Genomic DNA, 20224 nt, shown 5'->3' with positions numbered 1-20224 from the left:
CTATCAAACCTGCTGCACAAAATAATTTCATTGTTCCATTTTGGGACACGACAATAAAACATTCTTGACGAACACACTAACTCCAATACCATTATCTTTCATCTTGTGCATCGGCCTTTCATATGGCACCTTGTCAAAAGCCTTTTGGAAATCCAAATACACTACATCCATAGGTCTCCCTCTATCAAAACAGGTTTTTAAATGTTTGAGGAAATCTAACGTAGATGCCAAATATGGATTTATCTTTCATATAATCATGTTGACTTGATAAATTGCAGTAGACTTTAAATGTTAGAGATACACAGTGGAAACAGGCACCCTATCGAGTCCACGCCAACCAGTGATCATCCTGTACACGAGCACTATCCCACACACTAGGGACAATTTACAATTTTACCAAAGCCAATTAACCTACAAACCTGTAACATCTTTGGATTGTGGGAGGAAACTGGAGCACCCGGAGAAAACCCATGCAATCACGGGGAGAATGTACAAACTCCATACAGACAGCACCCGTAGTCAGAATTGAACCCGGGTCTCTGGTGCTGTAAGGTAGCAACTCTACCGCTGTGTCACTGTGCTGCCCTTGGACAATTACCTTCTGGTTTTGCCAAAATATTTTCCCTTGTTTCTAGGGGTTGTTACAAGCTCTCATGAAACTAGCCTATAATGGTATTGGAGTAAGTATAATAATTATAATAATAATATTCATTTATTGTCATTGCAACGAGTACAACGAAATTAAAAAATAGCCAATCCTGACGGTGCGTAAAAACATATATGCAATAAATGCAAAAACAAATAAATACAATTATATTAAGTACAAAAGTTTTAACAGTGTTGCCTAGTGCAGAAGGTAGTGTTCAGTTCTCGTATGGCCCTGGGGTAAAAACTGTTCTTAAGTCTGTTTGTTCGGGATTTGATCGACCCGAAACGTCGACCAGAGGGCAGATGAACAAACAGACGGTGGCTGGGGTGGGATGGATCTTTTATTATTTTGCCTGCTCTACTGAGGCAGCGTAGGCTGAACAGGTGCTCCAGGGAGGGCAGTGAGCAGCCGATGATCTTCTGGGCCGTCGTGATGACCCTCTGAAGGGCCTTCCTGTCCTTTTCTGAGCAGCTGGCATACCATGTGGTTATACAGTATGCCAGCACACTCTCGATGGAGCAGCGATAGAAGGACATCATGAGCTTCTCCTGCAGGTTGGTTTTCCTGAGGATCCTCAGGAAGTGGAGTCTCTGCTGTGCCTTCTTCACTGTGGTGATGGTGTCGGTAGACCAGGTAAGATCCTCTGCGATGTGCGTACCCAGGAACCTGAAAGCGGGTACCCTTTCCACACAGACCCCATTGATGTAGAGTGGGTCGTATTCTGCACTGGTTTTCCTGAAGTCTATTATGTTCCTTATGTGGCGTTGATTGAAGAGCGTTATCACATGGAGGCCAGAGAGTCAGAATAAATGGCTCAAGCTGCAGTGTTCAAAATGCAGGCCCCAAGGATACCTGTATTGTTGGGATATTTGAAGTGTCCTCCACTGTGAACGTTCATGCAAACATACCTGAAATTTTCCTTATTTTTTCATTATTAATACCCCCTTCCCACTCTCCAAAGATCTCACACTTACACTAGCTACCCGCTTCTTTTTCATATCAGTATTCTCAGTGTTTGTGTTAATATTAGTTGCCAGATTTCCCAACAAATCAATATTCTCCATTTTTATTTGCTTTATAGTATCACATACAGCACAGTAACAGGCCCTTTAGCCCCAATGTGTCCATGTGGACAAGTTGCCCATCTGAGATAGACCTCTTTGCCTGCGTTGGGTCCACATTCCACTAAACCTTTCCTAAACATGAACTTGTGCAAATGTCTTTTAAATGTAATTATTCTGGCCTCTTACCATTTCCTCTAGTAGCTCATTCCACATTCTTCACTAACACTGGCAGGCAGACAACAACACGTGATACACATCACTGCCCCACCCTGCCCTGCTCCCAGTCTATTCAGCCTTCCCCTTGCGTAATTTTAGACTTATTCAGATGCTCCAACAGACTAATAGGTTCTGTTTCACGTGTCAGTCGGGAAGAAGCGAGGCAATGATTACAATCTTCAAGGTGGGGCAGCATTAGACATTGGAGAGGAACTATGCTGGTGAGTGGGCTGGGGGCTTACCCTCTGTGCCCTTCGGGGTTGCCTAAGTGAATAAGAAACATTTCCACTCCCATAAAGAGAAGCTTGTTGTGGATCATGGGAACCTCCTCGTGGTTTCTGAGAAGCACACGTGGTTCCTTCATCCTGAGGGAGCCTGCACTTCTGGTCATTTTCTGCAGCCAGCAGTCCCTTGCTGCTGGTTCATTGAAAAGTATAGAACAAGGACAGGCCCTTTGGCCCACTATGTCAGTGACAAACATGATGCCAATACCAACTCTTATCTGCCCCTACGTAATCCATATCCCCCCATTCCCTGCACATACATAAGCCTATTCCGAAAGTCTCTTAAATGCCACTATTGTATCTGCCTCAGCCACCACCCCTGGTAGTATGTTCCAGACACTCACCATCCTCTGTGTAGGAAAATTGTCCTGCGCAATTCCTTTAAACTTTGCTGCTCTCACCTTAAAACGATACCCTCTAGTATTTGATTTTCTTTTCATCCTGGGAATAAGATTCTGACTGTCTACCCTATCTATGCCTCTCATAATTTTATATACCTCTATCAGGTCCTCCCACAACCTTTAGCATTCCTGAGAAAACAGTCCACGTCTGTCCAAAGGCTTCCTGTAGCTAATACTCCCTAATCCCGGCATCATTCTGGTAAACCTCCTCTGAACCCTAGGCCCTTACATCCTTCCTTTAAGGGCCGACCAGGACTGCATGCAATATGCCATATGCGGCCTAACCAAAGTCCTATAAAGCTGTATTATGACTTCATGACTCTTATACTCAATGCCTTGATCTATGAAAGCAAGCATACTAAATGCCTTTCTTATCGCTCTATCTGCTTGTGTTGCAACTTTCAGGGAGCTATAATAAACGTGGCCCCTGAGATTCCACTGTACATCAATGCTATTAAAGGTCATGCCATCACTTGTATGCTTTCCCCTTGCATTTGACCTCCCAAAATGCAAGACCTCCAAAGAAACTTATAGTTTAGTTTAGTTTACTGTCACGTGTACTGAGGTAAAGTGAAAAGCTTTTGTTGCATGCTAACCAGTCAGCGGAAAGACACTACATGATTACAATCAAGCCATCCACAGTATACAAATACATGATAAAGGGAATAATGTGAATAATGTTTAGTGCGTTAAAATCCGAACAAAGATAGTCCGAGGGTCACCAATGAGGTAGATAGAAGCTCAGGATTGCTTTCTAGTTGTTGGTAGGTTGGTTCAGTTACCTGATAACAACTGGGAAGAAACTGTCCCTGAATCTGGATGTGTGCATTTTCACACTTCTATATCTCTTGCCTGATGGGAGAAGGGAGAAGAGAGAGTGGGCGGGGTGTGACTCGTCCTTGATAATGCTGGTGGACTTGCCGAGGCAGAATGAAGTATAGATGACGTCAATGGAGTTAGTTTGTGTGATGGTGTGAGCTGTATCTACAATTCTCTGCAATTTTTTGCGGTCTTGGATGAAACTGTTCCCAAACCATGCTGTGATGCACCCCGATAAAACACTTTCTACGGCACATCTGTAGAAGTTGGTGAGAGGTGTAGGGGACAACTTTCTAGGCCTCTAGTCTATCACTAGTCTTTGTCTTGAAAAAATAGTCTTTTATGAGCTCTAGTTTTCAATTTAATACTTGGTCATTGTTGTTAACCAGGGATGCTTTATCTTTATCAAGGGATTTCTCATACAGGTACTACATGGCATGATCTACTTATACTGCCATCTTCTGGGATTATTGAAGATATACACCCTCTGTTGCAGAAACAAGGAACTGCAGATGCTGGTTTACAAATAAAAAGACACAAAGTGCTGGAGTAACACAGCAGGACAGGCAGCATCTCTGGAGAACCTGGATAGGTGACATTTCAGGTCAGGACCCTTCTTTAGACTCTGTTTTCAGGTCTCTGTTACTCTGCACGTCATTGTGTATATCTGAGCCTTATTCGACCTACGGGAATGTATCACCTCACATTTTTCAGGATTAACTTTCATCTACAATTTCTCTGCCCATATTATCTACAACCTGGTTCCCATGCTCCCATTTCCTGCACTTCCATTAAAATCACCAGGGGCCCCCTTTAACGGACAGAGACTGGTTTTTACATGTCCTGTTGCACATTGGGATCTCATTTCCCAAGCTCACTTTAAATCACTTTACTTTAGACTTTAGAGATACAGAATGGCAACCCACCGAGTCTGCGCCAACCAGCAATCACCCAGGACACTAGCACTATCCTACACACTAGGGACAAACCACAATTTACAAACCTGTATTTCTTTGGAGTGTGAGAGGAAACTGGAGCACCCGGACAAAACCCACGCCATCACAAGGAAAATGTACAAATTCTGTACAGACAGCAACTGTAGTGAGGATCAAACCTGGGTCTCTGGTGCTGTAAGGTAGCAAATTTACTGCTTTGCCATTGTGTCGCTCCTCTGGATATCATGGGTACGCTGTTCCTGTGCATCCTTTTACATGCAGGGGTCCTGGTCGAATAATGCCTTTGAACATAGGATTTACAGAAACATTTATTATTAAAAATCTCGATTCAAAATCTTGACAAGATCCCTTGCACCTACAGTTACTGCCAGACCCATTAAATTCTTCCGAAAATAGACATAAAATGCTGGAGTAACTCAGCGGGACAGGCAGCACCTCTGGAGAGAAGGAATAGGTGACGTTTCGGGTCAAGACCCTTCTTCAGACTGAGGGTCACGGGAAAGGGAAATGAGAGATATAAACTGTGATGTAGAGAGATATAGAACAAATGGATGAAAGATATGCAAAAAAGTTAAGATGATAAAGGAAACAGGGCATTGCTAGCTATTTGCTAGGGGAGAGCGAGAAGCTTGTGCGACTTGGACGGGGAGTGATGGAGAGAATTAGTCCATCTGGACCTACCTGATCTCCCGGTTGCCAAACACTTTAATTCCCCTTCCCATTCCCACACTGACCTTTCTGCCCTGGGCCTCCTCCATTGTCAGAGTGAGGCTGAACACTAATTGGAGGAACAGCATCTCATATTTTGGTTGGGCAGCTTACAACCCAGTGGTATGAATATTGATTTCTCTAACTTCAAGTAACCCCTGCATTCCCTCTCTCTCCATCCCTCCCCCACCCAAGTTGCACCAACATGTTCTCACCTAGCAAACAGCTAATAATGGAAAAAAACAAAAGGTTGTGCGAAAGGAACGAAGAGGTGTCTCTTCTAATAGTTTAGTATTATTATTGTATTATTACAGTACACATGAGCTGTGCCTGGGCTGACAGAGGCAAGTAATAATTTACTGCGTTATTAGTCATATTATTATTGTAATATTTTTGGGCACATGCACAGTGCCTAAGTTGGCAGTGGCATGTACTAATTCACTGTATTATTAATTAATTATTAGTATATTATTACTGGATGTGAGCTATCCCTGGGCTGACACAGAGTGACTGTAATAATTTACTGCAGTAATATCACTGCACATTAGACAATAGGTGCAGGAGTAGGCCATTCGGCCCTTCGAGCCAGCACCACCATTCAATGTGATCATGGCTGATCATTCTCAATCAGTACCCCGTTCCTGCCTTCGCCCCATACCCCCTGACTCCACTATCCTTAAGAGCTCTATCCAGCTCTCCCTTGAAAGCATTCAGATAATTGGCCTCCACTGCCTTCTGAGGCAGAGAATTCCACAGATTCACAACTCTCTGATTGAAAAAGGTTTTCCTCATCTCCATTCTAAATGGCCTACCCCTTATTCTTAAACTGTGGCCCCTGGTTCTGGACTCCCCCAACATTGGGAACATGTTTCCTGCCTCTAACGTGTCTAACCCCTTAATAATCTTGTATGTTTCAATAAGATCCCCTCTCATCCTTCTATCTGTACAAGTAATAATGTACTGTATTATTAATGTACACATGAGTTGTGCCTGGGCTGACATACAGTGTCAAGTAATAATTTACCCCGTTATTACTGTAATATTGGAACCATGAGGTGTGCATGTGCTGACACACTGCGACAAGTAATAATTTACTGCATTATTACGGTGTTATTACTGGACCCATGAGCTGTGCCTGGGCTGACAGTGACCAGTAGTAACTTACTGCATTATTACTGGAGCCGTGTCTCGGCTGACAGTGACCAGTAGTAACTTACTGCATTATTACTGGACCCATGAGCTGTGCCTCGGCTGACGGTGACCAGTAGTAACTTACTGCATTATTACTGGACCCATGAGCTGTGCCTCGGCTGACGGTGACCAGTAGTAACTTACTGCATTATTACTGGACCCATGAGCTGTGTCTCGGCTGACGGTGACCAGTAGTAACTTACTGCATTATTACTGGACCCCATGAGCTGTGTCTCGGCTGACGGTGACCAGTAGTAACTTACTGCATTATTACTGGACCCATGAGCTGTGTCTCGGCTGACGGTGAACAGTAGTAACTTACTGCATTATTACTGGACACATGAGCTGTGCCTGGGCTGACAGTGACCAGTAGTAACTTACTGCATTATTACTGGACCCATGAGCTGTGCCTGGGCTGACACTCAGGGAGAAAGAAGCACGAATGAAGTCAGGGCCCTGTCGTCATTGTCACGCGACCGCCCCTTGCCTTCGCGTCATCCCGGCGCGACGGCAGCCTGGCCGTCTCCTCGTTGGTCTGCGCAATGGGTTTCACAGGGGACCGGCCCGTCGCCGCAACCAGCACCGATACCGACACCGCCGTCAGTCGCGGCGACATCATCAACAACTACGAGAAATGGAAAAAGAAATATCAAAGGCGAAAGGCGAGGAAGAAGGTGCTGAGGAAGCAGCGGAAGCCAGAGTGGCTGATGGAGAGGGAGCAGATCGCCACGATGGTCGGGCGCTACCCGCAGGTAGGAGAGGGCGGCGGCCGGGGGGGACGAGCGGTCAATAGACAATAGGTGCAGGAAGAGGCCATTCGGCCCTTCGAGCCAGCACCGCCATTCAATGTGATCATGGCTGATCATTCTCAATCAGTACCCTGTTCCTGCCTTCTCCCCATACCCCCTGACCCCGCTATCCTTAAGAGCTCTATCTAGTTCTCTCTTGAATGTATTCAGAGAATTGTCCTCCACTGCCTTCTGAGGCAGAGAATTCCACAGATTCACAACTCTCTGACTGAATTGGCCTACCCCTTATTCTTAAACTGTGGCCCCTTGTTCTGGACTCCCCCAACATTGGGAACATGTTTCCTGCCTCTAACGTGTCCAACCCCTTAATAATGTTATACGTTTCAATAAGATCTCCTCTCATCCTTCTAAATTCCAGTGTATACAAGCCTAGCCGCTCCAGTCTTTCAACAGATTGGGTGGGCTGCACCTTGAGACCGGCACCCTCCGTGCTGAGCGCCGGCTGCTCGGGTTGCCGTCTCAGAGCCAGTCATAGACCACTCACTGCATCTTTCCAAGACCGGGGAGGTAGAGGAATAATTTCCTTGCATTAGTGTAAATGGTCGCGGTAACGCAGAGTATATGTTGTCATGTGGCTACAAAGTTAAGGATCGTTTGCACCTTTCAAGACTCAACTGGTCTATAATGTTTGAGTAAAATACGAAGTGCTGGAGTAACCCAGTGGGTCAGACAGTATCTGTGGAGGATATGGATAGGCGACGTTTCAGGTCGGGACTCTTCAGTCCCATGACCTCTAGAGATGTTGCCTGACCTGCTGAGTTACTCCAGCACTTTCTGTTTTCCTTGAGACAGCAGCATCTGCATTTCCTCGGACTATCTTTAATCGGACTTTACTGGACTTTATTTGCACTATATATATTCTCTTTATCATGTGAACAAGTGTACACATGTACACTACACCGTGGACAACTCGATTGTGATCATGTTTTGTCTTTCTGCGAACTGGTTAGCACACAACATAAAACTTCTCGCTGTACCTCCGGTACACGTGTCAATAACCTAAACTAAACAAAAATAAAGTAAACTTGTGTCTCCTAGTTTATAAAGTTTGGCTTCCACTGCCAATCAGTCCAAAGAAACGTCCTGACCCAAAACGTCTCCTGTCCATTCCCTGCACAGAGGCCAATTAATCTACAAACCCGCACACCTTCGGGATGTGGGAGGAAGCCGGAGCATCCGAGGTCAGGATCGAACCCGGATCACTGACACTGAGGCAGTGACTCTATCAGCTGCACCATTATGCTGCCCACTTATGTTTTTGCTCATGATTCCAGCATCTGCATTCCATGTCTCCTAGTTTATGAAGCTTGTCTTCCACTGATAATCAGTCTGAAGAAAGGTGCTGAGCTGAAACGTTGCCTGTCCATTCCCTCCCACAGATGATGCCTGATCTGCTGAGTTTCACCACTTTGTGTTATGGTCTTCCAGGGCTGTTTCTGCACAACCTAGGTTGTCGCTGACATTGGCGAATGTGTGAATAGACACATCTCTCACCCATCCTTGATGCTCATGGACGGCCACCTTTTGATGCTCATGGACGGCCTGCTTTTTGAGTATACCTTCCTCGAGCAGTTGCCTGGTGACATCCGCCTGCTCCTCTCAGGGGCGAGTTTCGATGAACGCAGACGAGCTGAGGCTGGCCAGCCGGCAGCGCGGAGGTTCGCTCGATCGTGTGTTGACAGTGCCTTCAAGGGCACAGCGACCTGGGGCCGTGCCCACCGGGGGCTCAACTGAGTCTCTTGCTCCGGGAGAAGCTGGTATGAACAAGAAGAAGAAGTGGTGCTTCTACCAGCAACGCTGGGGTTCCGCAGCCCGCCAATGCCACTCGCCCTCTTCGTTTCCGGGAAATGCCGGGGCCGGCCGCCAGTAATCACCTCGGCGGTCGGCCAGATACACTGCATGGGACCGGCGCTCGGGACGATGATTCCTGGTTGACATAGGGGTGGAAGTCAGCGATTTGCCCCCATCGGGGGTGGACACTCGTTCTGGGAAGCACGGGCCCTCGTTAACTGCCGCGAGTGGCAGCACTGTACGAATTTACGGCGTCCGCACCATTCAGCTTAGCTTTGGCCCTTGCCACTTCACCTGGCCTTTCACCATTGCAGACGTGTCCCAGCAGTTGCTGGGTGCTGACTTCCTGCAGACGTTATCACTCTTAGTTGACGTGAGGGGGCAATGCCTCATCCACGCCTCCACATTGGAAGTGATCTTGCGTCCACCACGCCAATCCGCATCCCCGGTGTCTGCAGTGGACAACATTTACGCCCAAATTTTGTGGGACTTACCTGAAATTTTGGCTGCGCAATTCCACTAGGCCAGCCCGAAACATGGTGTGGCGCACCACATTCTTACTTCGGGACCACCGCTCCACGCCCGCGCTTGCAGGCTGCCTCCCGACAAGCCCCAGATCGCCAAAGCAGAGTTTCGCAACATGGAGGCTATGGGAATTGTCTGGCGCTTGGATAGGCCATGGGCTTCCCCGCTGCACATGGTACCGATGGCGTCCGGGAACTGGAGGCCTTGTGGCGACTTCCGCCACCTAAATGACGCCACCATCGTGGATCGCTACCCCATTTCCCACGTCCAGGACTTCTCTGCCCATCTGGCTGGGGCTGTTCTTTTCGAAGGTCAACTTAGTCTGAGCGGCCGGAGGACGTGCCTAAAACTGCTATAATCACCCCTTCGGGTTGTTTGAGTTCCTGCGTATGCCCTTCGGCCTTAAGAACGCCGCGCAGGCCTTTCAACGCCTGATGGACATCGTGGGTCGGGGACACTTTCCTTTTCATTTACATGGACGATGTCTTCGTGGCTAGTCGCTCTCAGCAAGAACATTGCGCCCACCTCCGTTTGTTGCGCCAGCGCCTCAGCGAGCATGGTCTCATCATCAACCCCAGCAAATGTCAGTTCGGCCTCCGTGCCATCGACTTTCTGGGCCAGCGCTTGACGCAACACGGTGCTGTTCTGCTCCCGGACAGGGTCAAGGCCATTCGTCAGTTTCCGTGGCCTTCCACAGAGCGGGACCTTCAGGAGTTTGTAGGGATTGTCACGTTTTATCACCGATTTGTGCTGGCGGTGGCAAAGATAATGCGGCCGCTCTTTCAGTTGCTCACTAGTAAGTGACGGGATGTGCAGAGGAACGACGATGTGGTGGCTGCTTTTGACGGGGCGTAGGAAGCGTTGGCTTGGGCGACGATGCTGGTGCATCTGCGGGTCGACGCCCCTACAGCCCTAACGGTGGATGCCTCGGACTCCGAGGTCGGCGGCGTGCTGGAGCAGTCGCTCGACGGTCACTGGGGGTCTCTCGCCTTTTTCAGTCGCAAGCTTAACCCGGCAGAATAGAGGTACAGCGTGTTTGACCGGGAGCTCCTCGCCTTGCACTTGGCAGTACGACACCCGCTATTTCCTGGAGGGCCGGGTCTTTACTGCCTTCACTGACCATAAGCCCCTCACCTTTGCATTTGCTAAAATTTCGGATTCCTGGTCCGCTCGGCAGCAGCGCCAGCTCACGGTAATCTCCGAATTCACTACCGACATCCGCCACATTGCAGGCAAATGTAACCTGGTTGCTGTCGCCCTGCATCACCCAGCGAATGAGGCCGTCCTCGACGTGGCCCCGGGCATAGTTTATTCCGCCTTGGCTGCAGCGCAGCTGGCGGATGAGGAGATATCTGCCTACAGAACTGTGGTTTCTGGTTTGGTGCTGGATGACGTGCCGTTGGGACCCTCTGGCGTTACTGTCTTGTGCGACGTTTCCACGGGGCAGCCACGGCCCATTGCCCCGGTTGCCTGGTGTCGCCGGATTTTCAACGTCATTCATGGGTTGGCCCACCCGTCTATTTGTGAGACGATTGCAATGGTGGCTGCACGTTTCATGTGACATGGGTTGCGGAAGCATGTCGGTCATTGGGCCCGGGCGTGCATTCTGTGCCAAACATCGAAGGTGCAGTGGCACGTCCGGGCGCCAGTGCAGGAGTTTGCAGTGCCTCGCCGGCGCTTTGACCATGTTCACCTGGATATCGTGGGGCCGCTGCCTTCATCCCGGGGTGCCTCAAATTTCTGACGGTGGTGGGCCGTTTTACGTGGTGGCTGGAGGCCATTCCGCTCGTGGACACTTCTGCCCTGTCGTGTGCTCGCGCCCTCGTGGCCCACTGGATTGCCCGATTCGGGGTGCTGCTGGACATTTCCTCGTACCGGGTGCCCAGTTTACAATAGACAATAGACAATAGGTGCAGGAGTAGGCCATTCAGCCCTTCGAGCCAGCACCGCCATTCAATGCGATCATGGCTGATCACTCTCAATCAGTACCCCGTTCCTGCCTTCTCCCCATACCCCCTAACTCCGCTATCCTTAAGAGCTCTATCCAGCTCTCTCTTGAAAGCATCCAACGAACTGGCCTCCACTGCCTTCTGAGGGAGAGAATTCCACACCTTCACCACCCTCTGACTGAAAAAGTTCTTCCTCATCTCCGTTCTAAATGGCCTACCCCTTATTCTTAAACTGTGGCCCCTTGTTCTGGACTCCCCCAACATTGGGAACATGTTATCTGCCTCTAATGTGTCCAATCCCCTAATTATCTTATATGTTTCAATAAGATCCCCCCTCATCCTTCTAAATTCCAGTGTATACAAGCCCAATCGCTCCAGCCTTTCAACATACGACAGTCCCGCCGTTCCGGGAATTAACCTAGTGAACCTACGCTGCACGCCCTCCATAGCAAGAATATCCTTCCTCAAATTTGGAGACCAAAACTGCACACAGTACTCCAGGTGCGGTCTCACCAGGGCCCGGTACAACTGTAGAAGGACCTCTTTGCTCCTATACTCAACTCCTCTTGTTACGAAGGCCAACATTCCATTGGCTTTCTTCACTGCCTGCTGTACCTGCATGCTTCCTTTCATTGACTGATGCATTAGGACACCCAGATCTCGTTGAACTCCCCCTCCTCCTAACTTGACACCATTCAGATAATAATCTGCCTTTCTATTCTTGCTTCCAAAGTGAATAACCTCACACTTATCTACATTAAACTGCATCTGCCATGTATCCGCCCATTCACACAACCTGTCCAAGTCACCCTGCAGCCTTATTGCATCTTCCTCACAATTCACACTACCCCCCAACTTAGTATCATCTGCAAATTTGCTAATGGTACTTTTAATCCCTTCGTCTAAGTCATTAATGTATATCGTAAATAGCTGGGGTCCCAGCACCGAACCTTGCGGTACCCCACTGGTCACTGCCTGCCATTCCGAAAGGGACCCATTTATCCCCACTCTTTGCTTTCTGTCTGTCAACCAATTTTCTATCCATGTCAGTACCCTACCCCCAATACCATGTGCCCTAATTTTGCCCACTAATCTCCTATGTGGGACCTTGTCGAAGGCTTTCTGAAAGTCGAGGTACACCACATCCACTGACTCTCCCTTGTCAATTTTCCTAGTTACATCCTCAAAAAATTCCAGTAGATTTGTCAAGCATGATTTCCCCTTCGTAAATCCATGCTGACTCGGAATGATCCCGTTACTGCTATCCAAATGCTCAGCAATTTCGTCTTTTATAATTGACTCCAGCATCTTCCCCACCACTGATGTCAGACTAACTGGTCTATAATTACCCGTTTTCTCTCTCCCTCCTTTCTTAAAAAGTGGGATAACATTTGCTATCCTCCAATCCACAGGAACTGATCCTGAATCTATAGAACATTGAAAAATGATCTCCAATGCTTCCACTATTTCTAGAGCCACCTCCTTAAGTACTCTGGGATGCAGACCATCAGGCCCTGGGGATTTATCAGCCTTCAGTCCCATCAGTCTACCCAAAACCATTTCCTGCCTAATGTGGATTTCCTTCAGTTCCTCCATCACCCTAGGTTCTCCGGCCCCTAGAACATTTGGGAGATTGTGTGTATCTTCCTCAGTGAAGACAGATCCAAAGTAACGGTTTAACTCGTCTGGCATTTCTTTGTTCCCCATAATAAATTCCCCTGCTTCTGTCTTCAAGGGACCCACATTTGCCTTGACTATTTTTTTCTTCTTCACGTACCTAAAAAAACTTTTGCTATCCTCCTTTATATTATTGGCTAGTTTACCCTCGTACCTCATCTTTTCTCCCCGTATTGCCTTTTTACTTAACTTTTGTTGCTCTTTAAAAGAGTCCCAATCCTCTGTCTTCCCACTCTTCTTTGCTATGTTATACTTCCTCTCCTTAATTTTTATGCTGTCCCTGACTTCCCTCGTCAGCCACAGGTGTCTCTTACTCCCCTTAGAGTCTTTCCACCTCTTTGGAATAAATTGATCCTGCAACCTCTGCATTATTCCCAGGAATACCTGCCATTGCTGTTCTACCGTCTTCCCTGCTAGGGCCTCCTTCCAATCAATTTTGGCCAGCTCCCGCCTCATGCCTCTGTAATCCCCTTTGCTATACTGTAATACCGACACTTCCGATTTTCCCTTCTGCCTTTCCATTTGCAGAGTAAAACTTATCATGTTGTGATCACTGCCTCCTAATGGCTCTTTTACCTCTAGTCCCCTTATCAGATCAGGATCATTACACAACACTAAATCCAGAATTGCCTTCTCCCTGGTAGGCTCCAGTACAAGCTGTTCTAAGAATCCATCTCGAAGGCACTCTACAAACTCTCTTTCCTGGGGTCCATTTCCAACCTGATTTTCCCAGTCTACCTGCATGTTGAAATCTCCCATAACCACCGTAGCATTACATTTTTGACACGCCAATTTTATCTCCTGATTTAACTTGCACCCTATGTCGAGGCTACTGTTTGGGGACCTATAGATAACTCCCATTAGGGTCTTTTTACCCTTACAATTTCTCATTTCTATCCATACTGATTCAACATCTCCTGATTCTATGTCACCCCTTGCAAGGGAATGAATATCATTCCTTACCATCAGAGCAACCCCACCCCCTCTGCCCACCTGTCTGTCTTTTCTATACATTGTGTACCCCTGAATATTCAGTTCCCAGCCCTGGTCTTCTTGTAGCCATGTCTCAGTGATCCCTACAACATCATACTTGCCCATGACTAACTGAGCCTCAAGCTCATCCACTTTATTTTTTATACTACGCGCATTTAAGTACAACACTTTAACTTCTGTATTTACCTCCCCTCTCACATCGTTCACAATTGGCCCTGCCCTTAATTTCTTTTCCCCTCTAGAACTTCTGTTCCCATTCTTCCGAGAGTCTTTTGCAATATCTCCTGTATTCCCTTTTACCTCATCTTCATATTCACAATTTGTTAACCCCTCCCCCCCACTACTTAGTTTAAAGCCACAGGTGTCACACTAGCAAACCTGCCTGCCAGAATGTTTGTCCCCCTGCTGTTAAGATGCAACCCGTCCCTTTTGTACAAGTCACCCCTAGCCCAGAAGAGATCCCAGTGGTCCAGAAATCTAAATCCCTGCTCTCTGCACCAGTCCCTCAGCCATAAATTCATACCCTCTATCTCTCTGTTCCTGGCCTCACCAGCACGAGGTACCGGTAGCAGTCCAGAGATAACCACCTTCGACGTCCTACTTCTCAGTGTTTTTCCCAACTCTCTAAACTCCCGCTGTAGCACCTCCTTCCTCTTCCGCCCGACGTCATTCGTGCCCACGTGCACAACGACTTCAGGTTGATCGCCTTCCCTCACCAGGATTTTCTGAAGCCGGTCCGTGATGTGTTGAACCCTGGCACCAGGGAGGCAACAGACCATCCTCAAGTCCCTCCTGCTGCCACAGAATCTTCTGTCCGTCCCTCGGACTATGGAGTCACCGACCACTACGGCTCTTCCAGACTTCGGTCTCCCCTGTCGAGTATCCTTGCCAACAGGTCCGCCACTCGGACTGGAAACGTCTTCTGCCCCGACAGTTCCCAAGAGGGTATACCTATTTGCAATAGGCACAGCCACTGGGGTCTCCTGTAGTCCACGTCCACGTCCACTCCCCCCTGAAACAGTCTCCCACCTTCGCTCAACCTGGATCCTTGGCGTGACAGCCTCACAATAGGTCCTGTCGAGGAAACTCTCGCATTCCCGGATGGCCCTGAGGTCATCCAACTGCCTCTCCAACTCCACCACACGTCCCTTCAGGAGCTGCACCTGGACACAGTTCTTGCAGGTGTAGCTCCCAGAAGCTCCAGCGACGTCCCTGTCTTCCCACATCCTGCAGGAAACACACTGCGCCAACTTTTCCGCCATCACCTTGTGCCTATAACCAGCTCTGGCTTAAAACAATTGTATCCTCCTCACCTCAGCCTCCTCGCCGAAGACTCGCAGCCAAAGACTCGCACTTTTCTCACTGGGCACTTCCCTCACTGGGCTGCACCCTTTTGCAAGTCTTGCTTATATCACCAATTAAATTGCCTGATTGTACAATTTACCTGACTTCTCACTTAAATTAGCACTTACTTTTCTTCTCAGCCAACGGGCGTCCTTGCTCTGCTCACGGACTTTTCAAATTGACTACTAGCTTCCTTTTGGCGCTCTTTTTAAACTGCCTGTTCAACTGTAATTAGCACTTACTTTTCTGCTCAGCCAACGGGCGTCCTTGCTCTGCTCCCGGACTTTTCAAATTGACTACTAGCTTCCTTTTGGCGCTCTTTTTAAACTGCCTGTTCAACTGTAATTAGCACTTACTTTTCTGCTCAGCCAACGGGCGTCCTTGCTCTGCTCCCGGACTTTTCAAATTGACTACTAGCTTCCTTTTGGCGCTCTTTTTAAACTGCCTGTTCAACTGTAATTAGCACTTACTTTTCTGCTCAGCCAACGGGCGTCCTTGCTCTGCTCCCGGACTTTTCAAATTGACTACTAGCTTCCTTTTGGCGCTCTTTTTAAACTGCCTGTTCAACTGTAATTAGCACTTACTTTTCTGCTCAGCCAACGGGCGTCCTTGCTCTGCTCCCGGACTTTTCAAATTGACTACTAGCTTCCTTTTGGCGCTCTTTTTAAACTGCCTGTTCAACTGTAATTAGCACTTACTTTTCTGCTCAGCCAACGGGCGTCCTTGCTCTGCTCCCGGACTTTTCAAATTGACTACTTGCTTCCTTTTGGCGCTCTTTTTAAACTGCCTGTTCAACTGTAATTAGCACTTACTTTTCTGCTCAGCCAACGGGCGTCCTTGCTCTGCTCCCGGACTTTTCAAATTGACTACTAGCTTCCTTTTGGCGCTCTTTTTAAACTGCCTGTTCAACTGTAATTAGCACTTACTTTTCTGCTCAGCCAACGGGCGTCCTTGCTCTGCTCCCGGACTTTTCAAATTGAGTCAAATTTACGTCTGAGCTGTGGTCCGTAATGGCTCACCTGTTGGGGACACAGCTTCACCATGCAACGGCGTATCATCCCCAGTCTAATGGGATGGTGGAGTGGTTCCATCGCAATCTCAAGGCCGCTTTAAAGGCACGCCTCACGGGCCCCGAATGGATGGATGAGTTGCCATGGGTTTTGCTGGGTATTTAGACTGCCCCGAAGGAGGATTTGGCTTCGTCATTAGCCCAATTAGTAGTCTATGGCGTGTAGCTCACTGTTCCAGAGGAATTTATTCCGGCCGCTGGTGCGTCCCGGGAGCAGCCGTCATCTGTGTTGGTCCGTTTGCGGGAGAAGGTTAGTGCCCTATCTCATGTCTCGACATCTCGCCATAGGGTGGTTCCTGCCCATGTGTCGCTGGCTCTCATGGACTGTTCGTATGTTTTTCTGCGCAGCGATGCCCACAGGTCGCATTTGCAGCGCCCATATGAAGGTTCCTTTCGGGTGCTGCAGCATGGGCCCACTACTTTTGTTTTGGACATGGGTGGTCGGCGGGAGACTGTGTCTGTGGCTCATTTGAAGCCGGCCCATTTGGACCTTAGCGAGCCAGTGCGGGTGGTCCAGCCTCGTCACCGTCCGCCGTCCCGGTTGCTCCTGAATTTATCCGTACCGGGCGTTGTCCCCTGTGGGTGGGGACGTATGCACGAGGTCCGGCTGCCTCGTTCGCCTTCCCGTTTGGTTCCGTGCCTCTGGTTCTGGGGGGAGTCCTGTGGCGGTCTCTGGTAGTGAGCCACACATGGTGCGAACCCTCGGCTCGGGAGGTGGGGTCACGGAATTTGGAATGGGGAGGAGTGGAGTTGGTAGTGGAATTCCAGGAGGAGTTGAACTGGTTGGCGGTTTGGGGAGCTGTATAATGCTTGAGGAATAAAGAAAACTTTGCTTGACGCGTGTCCCGCTTCATTGGCTTTGTTTGGCACTCGTGTCCCGCTTCAATGTTCAGCAATTGAGTTGATCTGGAAAAGTATTTGTAACTTGTAAAAATGTGTTAAAGAAACCTCTTTGACTTTCAGATAAATGCCAAGGAGATACTGCAGTTTTCAGATTTTCCTTTGTCGAAAAGAACCATTAAAGGTATGTTCTACTTTTTCCATTACTCCACGCTCTCTCTCCTACCTACCAAAGCACTGCAGAACCATGCCTAGCTCCTTCAACAGTACCCCAAGATCGCATGACCTATCCTAGTTCACGACAGAAATTTTCTTTAACCATGGATCGACATTGTATCTCCAACCGTGGGAGCCTGCGGACTTTAACATCGTGGAGCTCGCGGTCCCTGATTAGAGACCGACTTTGAGAGCTCCAGGCCAGTGGAGCTACGACCGCCCTAACGCGGGAGTTTTGATTGCCCCGACGCAGGGGCTTCAATCGCCCCGACACGGGGGCTTCGATCACCCCAACTGCCGATGGTTCAACTGCCCGATCCGCAGGAGAATAAAGAGGAAAAAGTTTAGACATTATTGCCTTCCATCACAGTGAAGAATGTGGGGAATCTCCATTTATTTAATGGAGCGTGTAGAAAGGAACTACGTGCTGGTTTACACCGAAGATAGATGCAAAATACTGGAGTAACTCAGCGGGACAGGCAGCATCTCTGGAGAGAAGGAATGGGTGACGTTTCATGTTGAGACCCTTCAAATTTCAGTCAGAAGAAGGAACTCGACCGGAAACGTCACCCATTCTTTCTCTGCAGTGATGCTGCCAGACCTGTTCAGTTGCTCCAGCATTTTGAGTGTATCTTCTTTATTTAATGGAGTTCTTGATAACTAAGTGAGTAGACTATTGTAAAGGAACAGAAGCAGATTCAAGTGGACCGTTAGGTAGCATGATCCTGCAGATCAACTGGAAGGACAAGCAAACTAATCTTGGGATTCTCTCCCAGGATAACACCCCTGGCTCTGAGACCCTAACTGCTGTCCCAACATAAATACGTTCTCAAGGGTGTAAATTTTGCCTTATTGATTCTAAAAACAAATTATTTGTATTCAACCAGACTTGTAAACTAAAAGGAAAGCAAGTTTTATTTTGTCAGAAGTAAGTTGTAAATGAATTAAGCAGCAAATTGAATGATGCTTCACTAGTTCTGAAACTATGTAATTCTTTCTCATAGGCTTGATGGAGGCTGAATATCGCCTGCCGACTGAAATACAGAAACAGACAATTGGTCTTGCCTTGCAGGGCAAAGATGTACTTGGTGCTGCAAAAACTGGATCTGGAAAGACATTGGCATTTCTTATTCCTGTAAGTGAGTGCGATTCGAGGCTTTGCCAATGCAAAACCAAGTTGATAGGCCTCGGCCCAAACAAAATCAGTGCTTGTTACAAAACTAGCCTTTATTTATATAAATCTTTTTAGTTTTAGAGATACAGTGTGGAAACAGTCCCTTTGACCTACCGAGTCCATGACAACTATCAACCATGCTAGTTCTCTTATCCCATTTTCTCATCCATTCCCTACACATTAGGGCAGGGAACTAATTAGTGCACATTAGAGGCAACTTTTTTTACAGGCCAATTAACCTACATGCCTGTCTTTAGGATGTGGGATGAAACTGGAGTGCCTGGGGGAAATCTAGGCGGTCACATCGAGGATGTGCAAACCCAGGTCTTTAGTGCTGTGAGGCAATAGCTCTACCAGTTGTGCCACTGTGCTGCCCATCTAAGGATGAAAGTCTTTGATCCTTCTGCACTTTTAGTGAAAGGATTTCAATATATAAAACAATTCTCGTAATTAGGGTGTTAAGTCCCCTAACACCATTTCATCTACATTTAGTCTTTGTTTTCTGTGGGACTTGACATGATCAATTAATTTTAAACATTTACTAGACCAAGTGGACCTGTTGGCCCCAGACCTCTCCTGCATCGGTGCAGCCCCCTCTCCTCTCCCATTCCTCCCTACCCCTCCTGCCCCCCCTCCCTCTCTCTACCCCCCTCCCTCTCCCCCCCCTCCCCTCCACCCAGACAGCGCCCGTGTGACTGACTGACAGGCTCGCAGGAGTGCTGACAGGAGCGACAACCCGGTGGCATTCCACGCTCTGCATACACAGCCTCCTTGCTCACCCACGCTCTTGTCATATCTCACCAACACAGCACTCCACAACACCCCCCCTCCTCCCTCCCCCGTCGATCCCACTTCTGGCCAGCATGGTACAGCCAGCAGTTTAACTCACAGCGGTGCTCGCTCACTTCCCGATTCCCTTTAAACTTTTACATCATTGACAACCAACGCTCCAAATAGCAAACCCATCCACCCACAATCTCTGTGCGTGAGACTCTTGTGTCCTGGCTATCTCACGTATCAGATCAACGGGCCCCAACTGCGCAGGCGCGGCCCCGTTTGTTCTGCGCACGTGTGGATCTGGTGGCCATCTTACTTAAGTACCAAATCAACGGGCCCGGACTGCGCATGCGCGGTTTAAAAAACTTAAAAATGTGAATAACTTAAAAAATATAACACCAATTTGAATGAAACTTCCTCCATTGCACGCCAGGACAAAGTTGAGTAAGGTGGACCTAAATTTGATGCTATCGTGTACCGTTTTGACTGTATTTTAGGAACGAACAAACTGACAAACCAACAAGATGATAGTTTTAGTAATGTACTAGACCAAGTGGACCCCTTTTATTCACAAAATGCTGGAGTAACTCAGCAGGTCAGGCAGCATCTCGGGAGAGAGGGAATGGGTGACGTTTCGGGTCGAGACCCTTCTTCAGACTGAAGAGGGTCTCGACCCGAAACGTCACCCATTCCTTCTCTCCCGAGATGCTGCCTGACCTGCTGAGTTACTCCAGCATTTTGTGAATAAATCGATTTGTACCAGCATCTGCAG

At 48.1% G+C, this 20224-nt stretch overlaps 1 protein-coding gene across 1 annotated transcript in view; it reads left to right on the top strand.

Annotated features, from left to right (window-relative positions):
- The first annotated feature begins 6798 nt into the window (after window positions 1-6798).
- The window catches only part of ddx10 (DEAD (Asp-Glu-Ala-Asp) box polypeptide 10), a 162379-nt gene continuing 148953 nt past the window's right edge, over window positions 6799-20224 (top strand). Inside the window, exons 1-3 of the mRNA XM_078402471.1 lie at window positions 6799-7040; window positions 17409-17469; window positions 18506-18636. Of these exons, the coding sequence (XP_078258597.1) occupies window positions 6831-7040; window positions 17409-17469; window positions 18506-18636 (402 nt within the window). The 5' untranslated portion in view covers window positions 6799-6830. The remainder of the gene's footprint in view (window positions 7041-17408; window positions 17470-18505; window positions 18637-20224) is intronic.

This window comes from Rhinoraja longicauda, chromosome 7 (genome assembly GCF_053455715.1).
Source record: "Rhinoraja longicauda isolate Sanriku21f chromosome 7, sRhiLon1.1, whole genome shotgun sequence".
Lineage (NCBI taxonomy): Eukaryota > Metazoa > Chordata > Chondrichthyes > Rajiformes > Arhynchobatidae > Rhinoraja > Rhinoraja longicauda.
The sequence above is the reverse complement of the archived record's forward strand: the minus strand, read 5'-3'. Positions and strand labels throughout refer to the sequence as shown.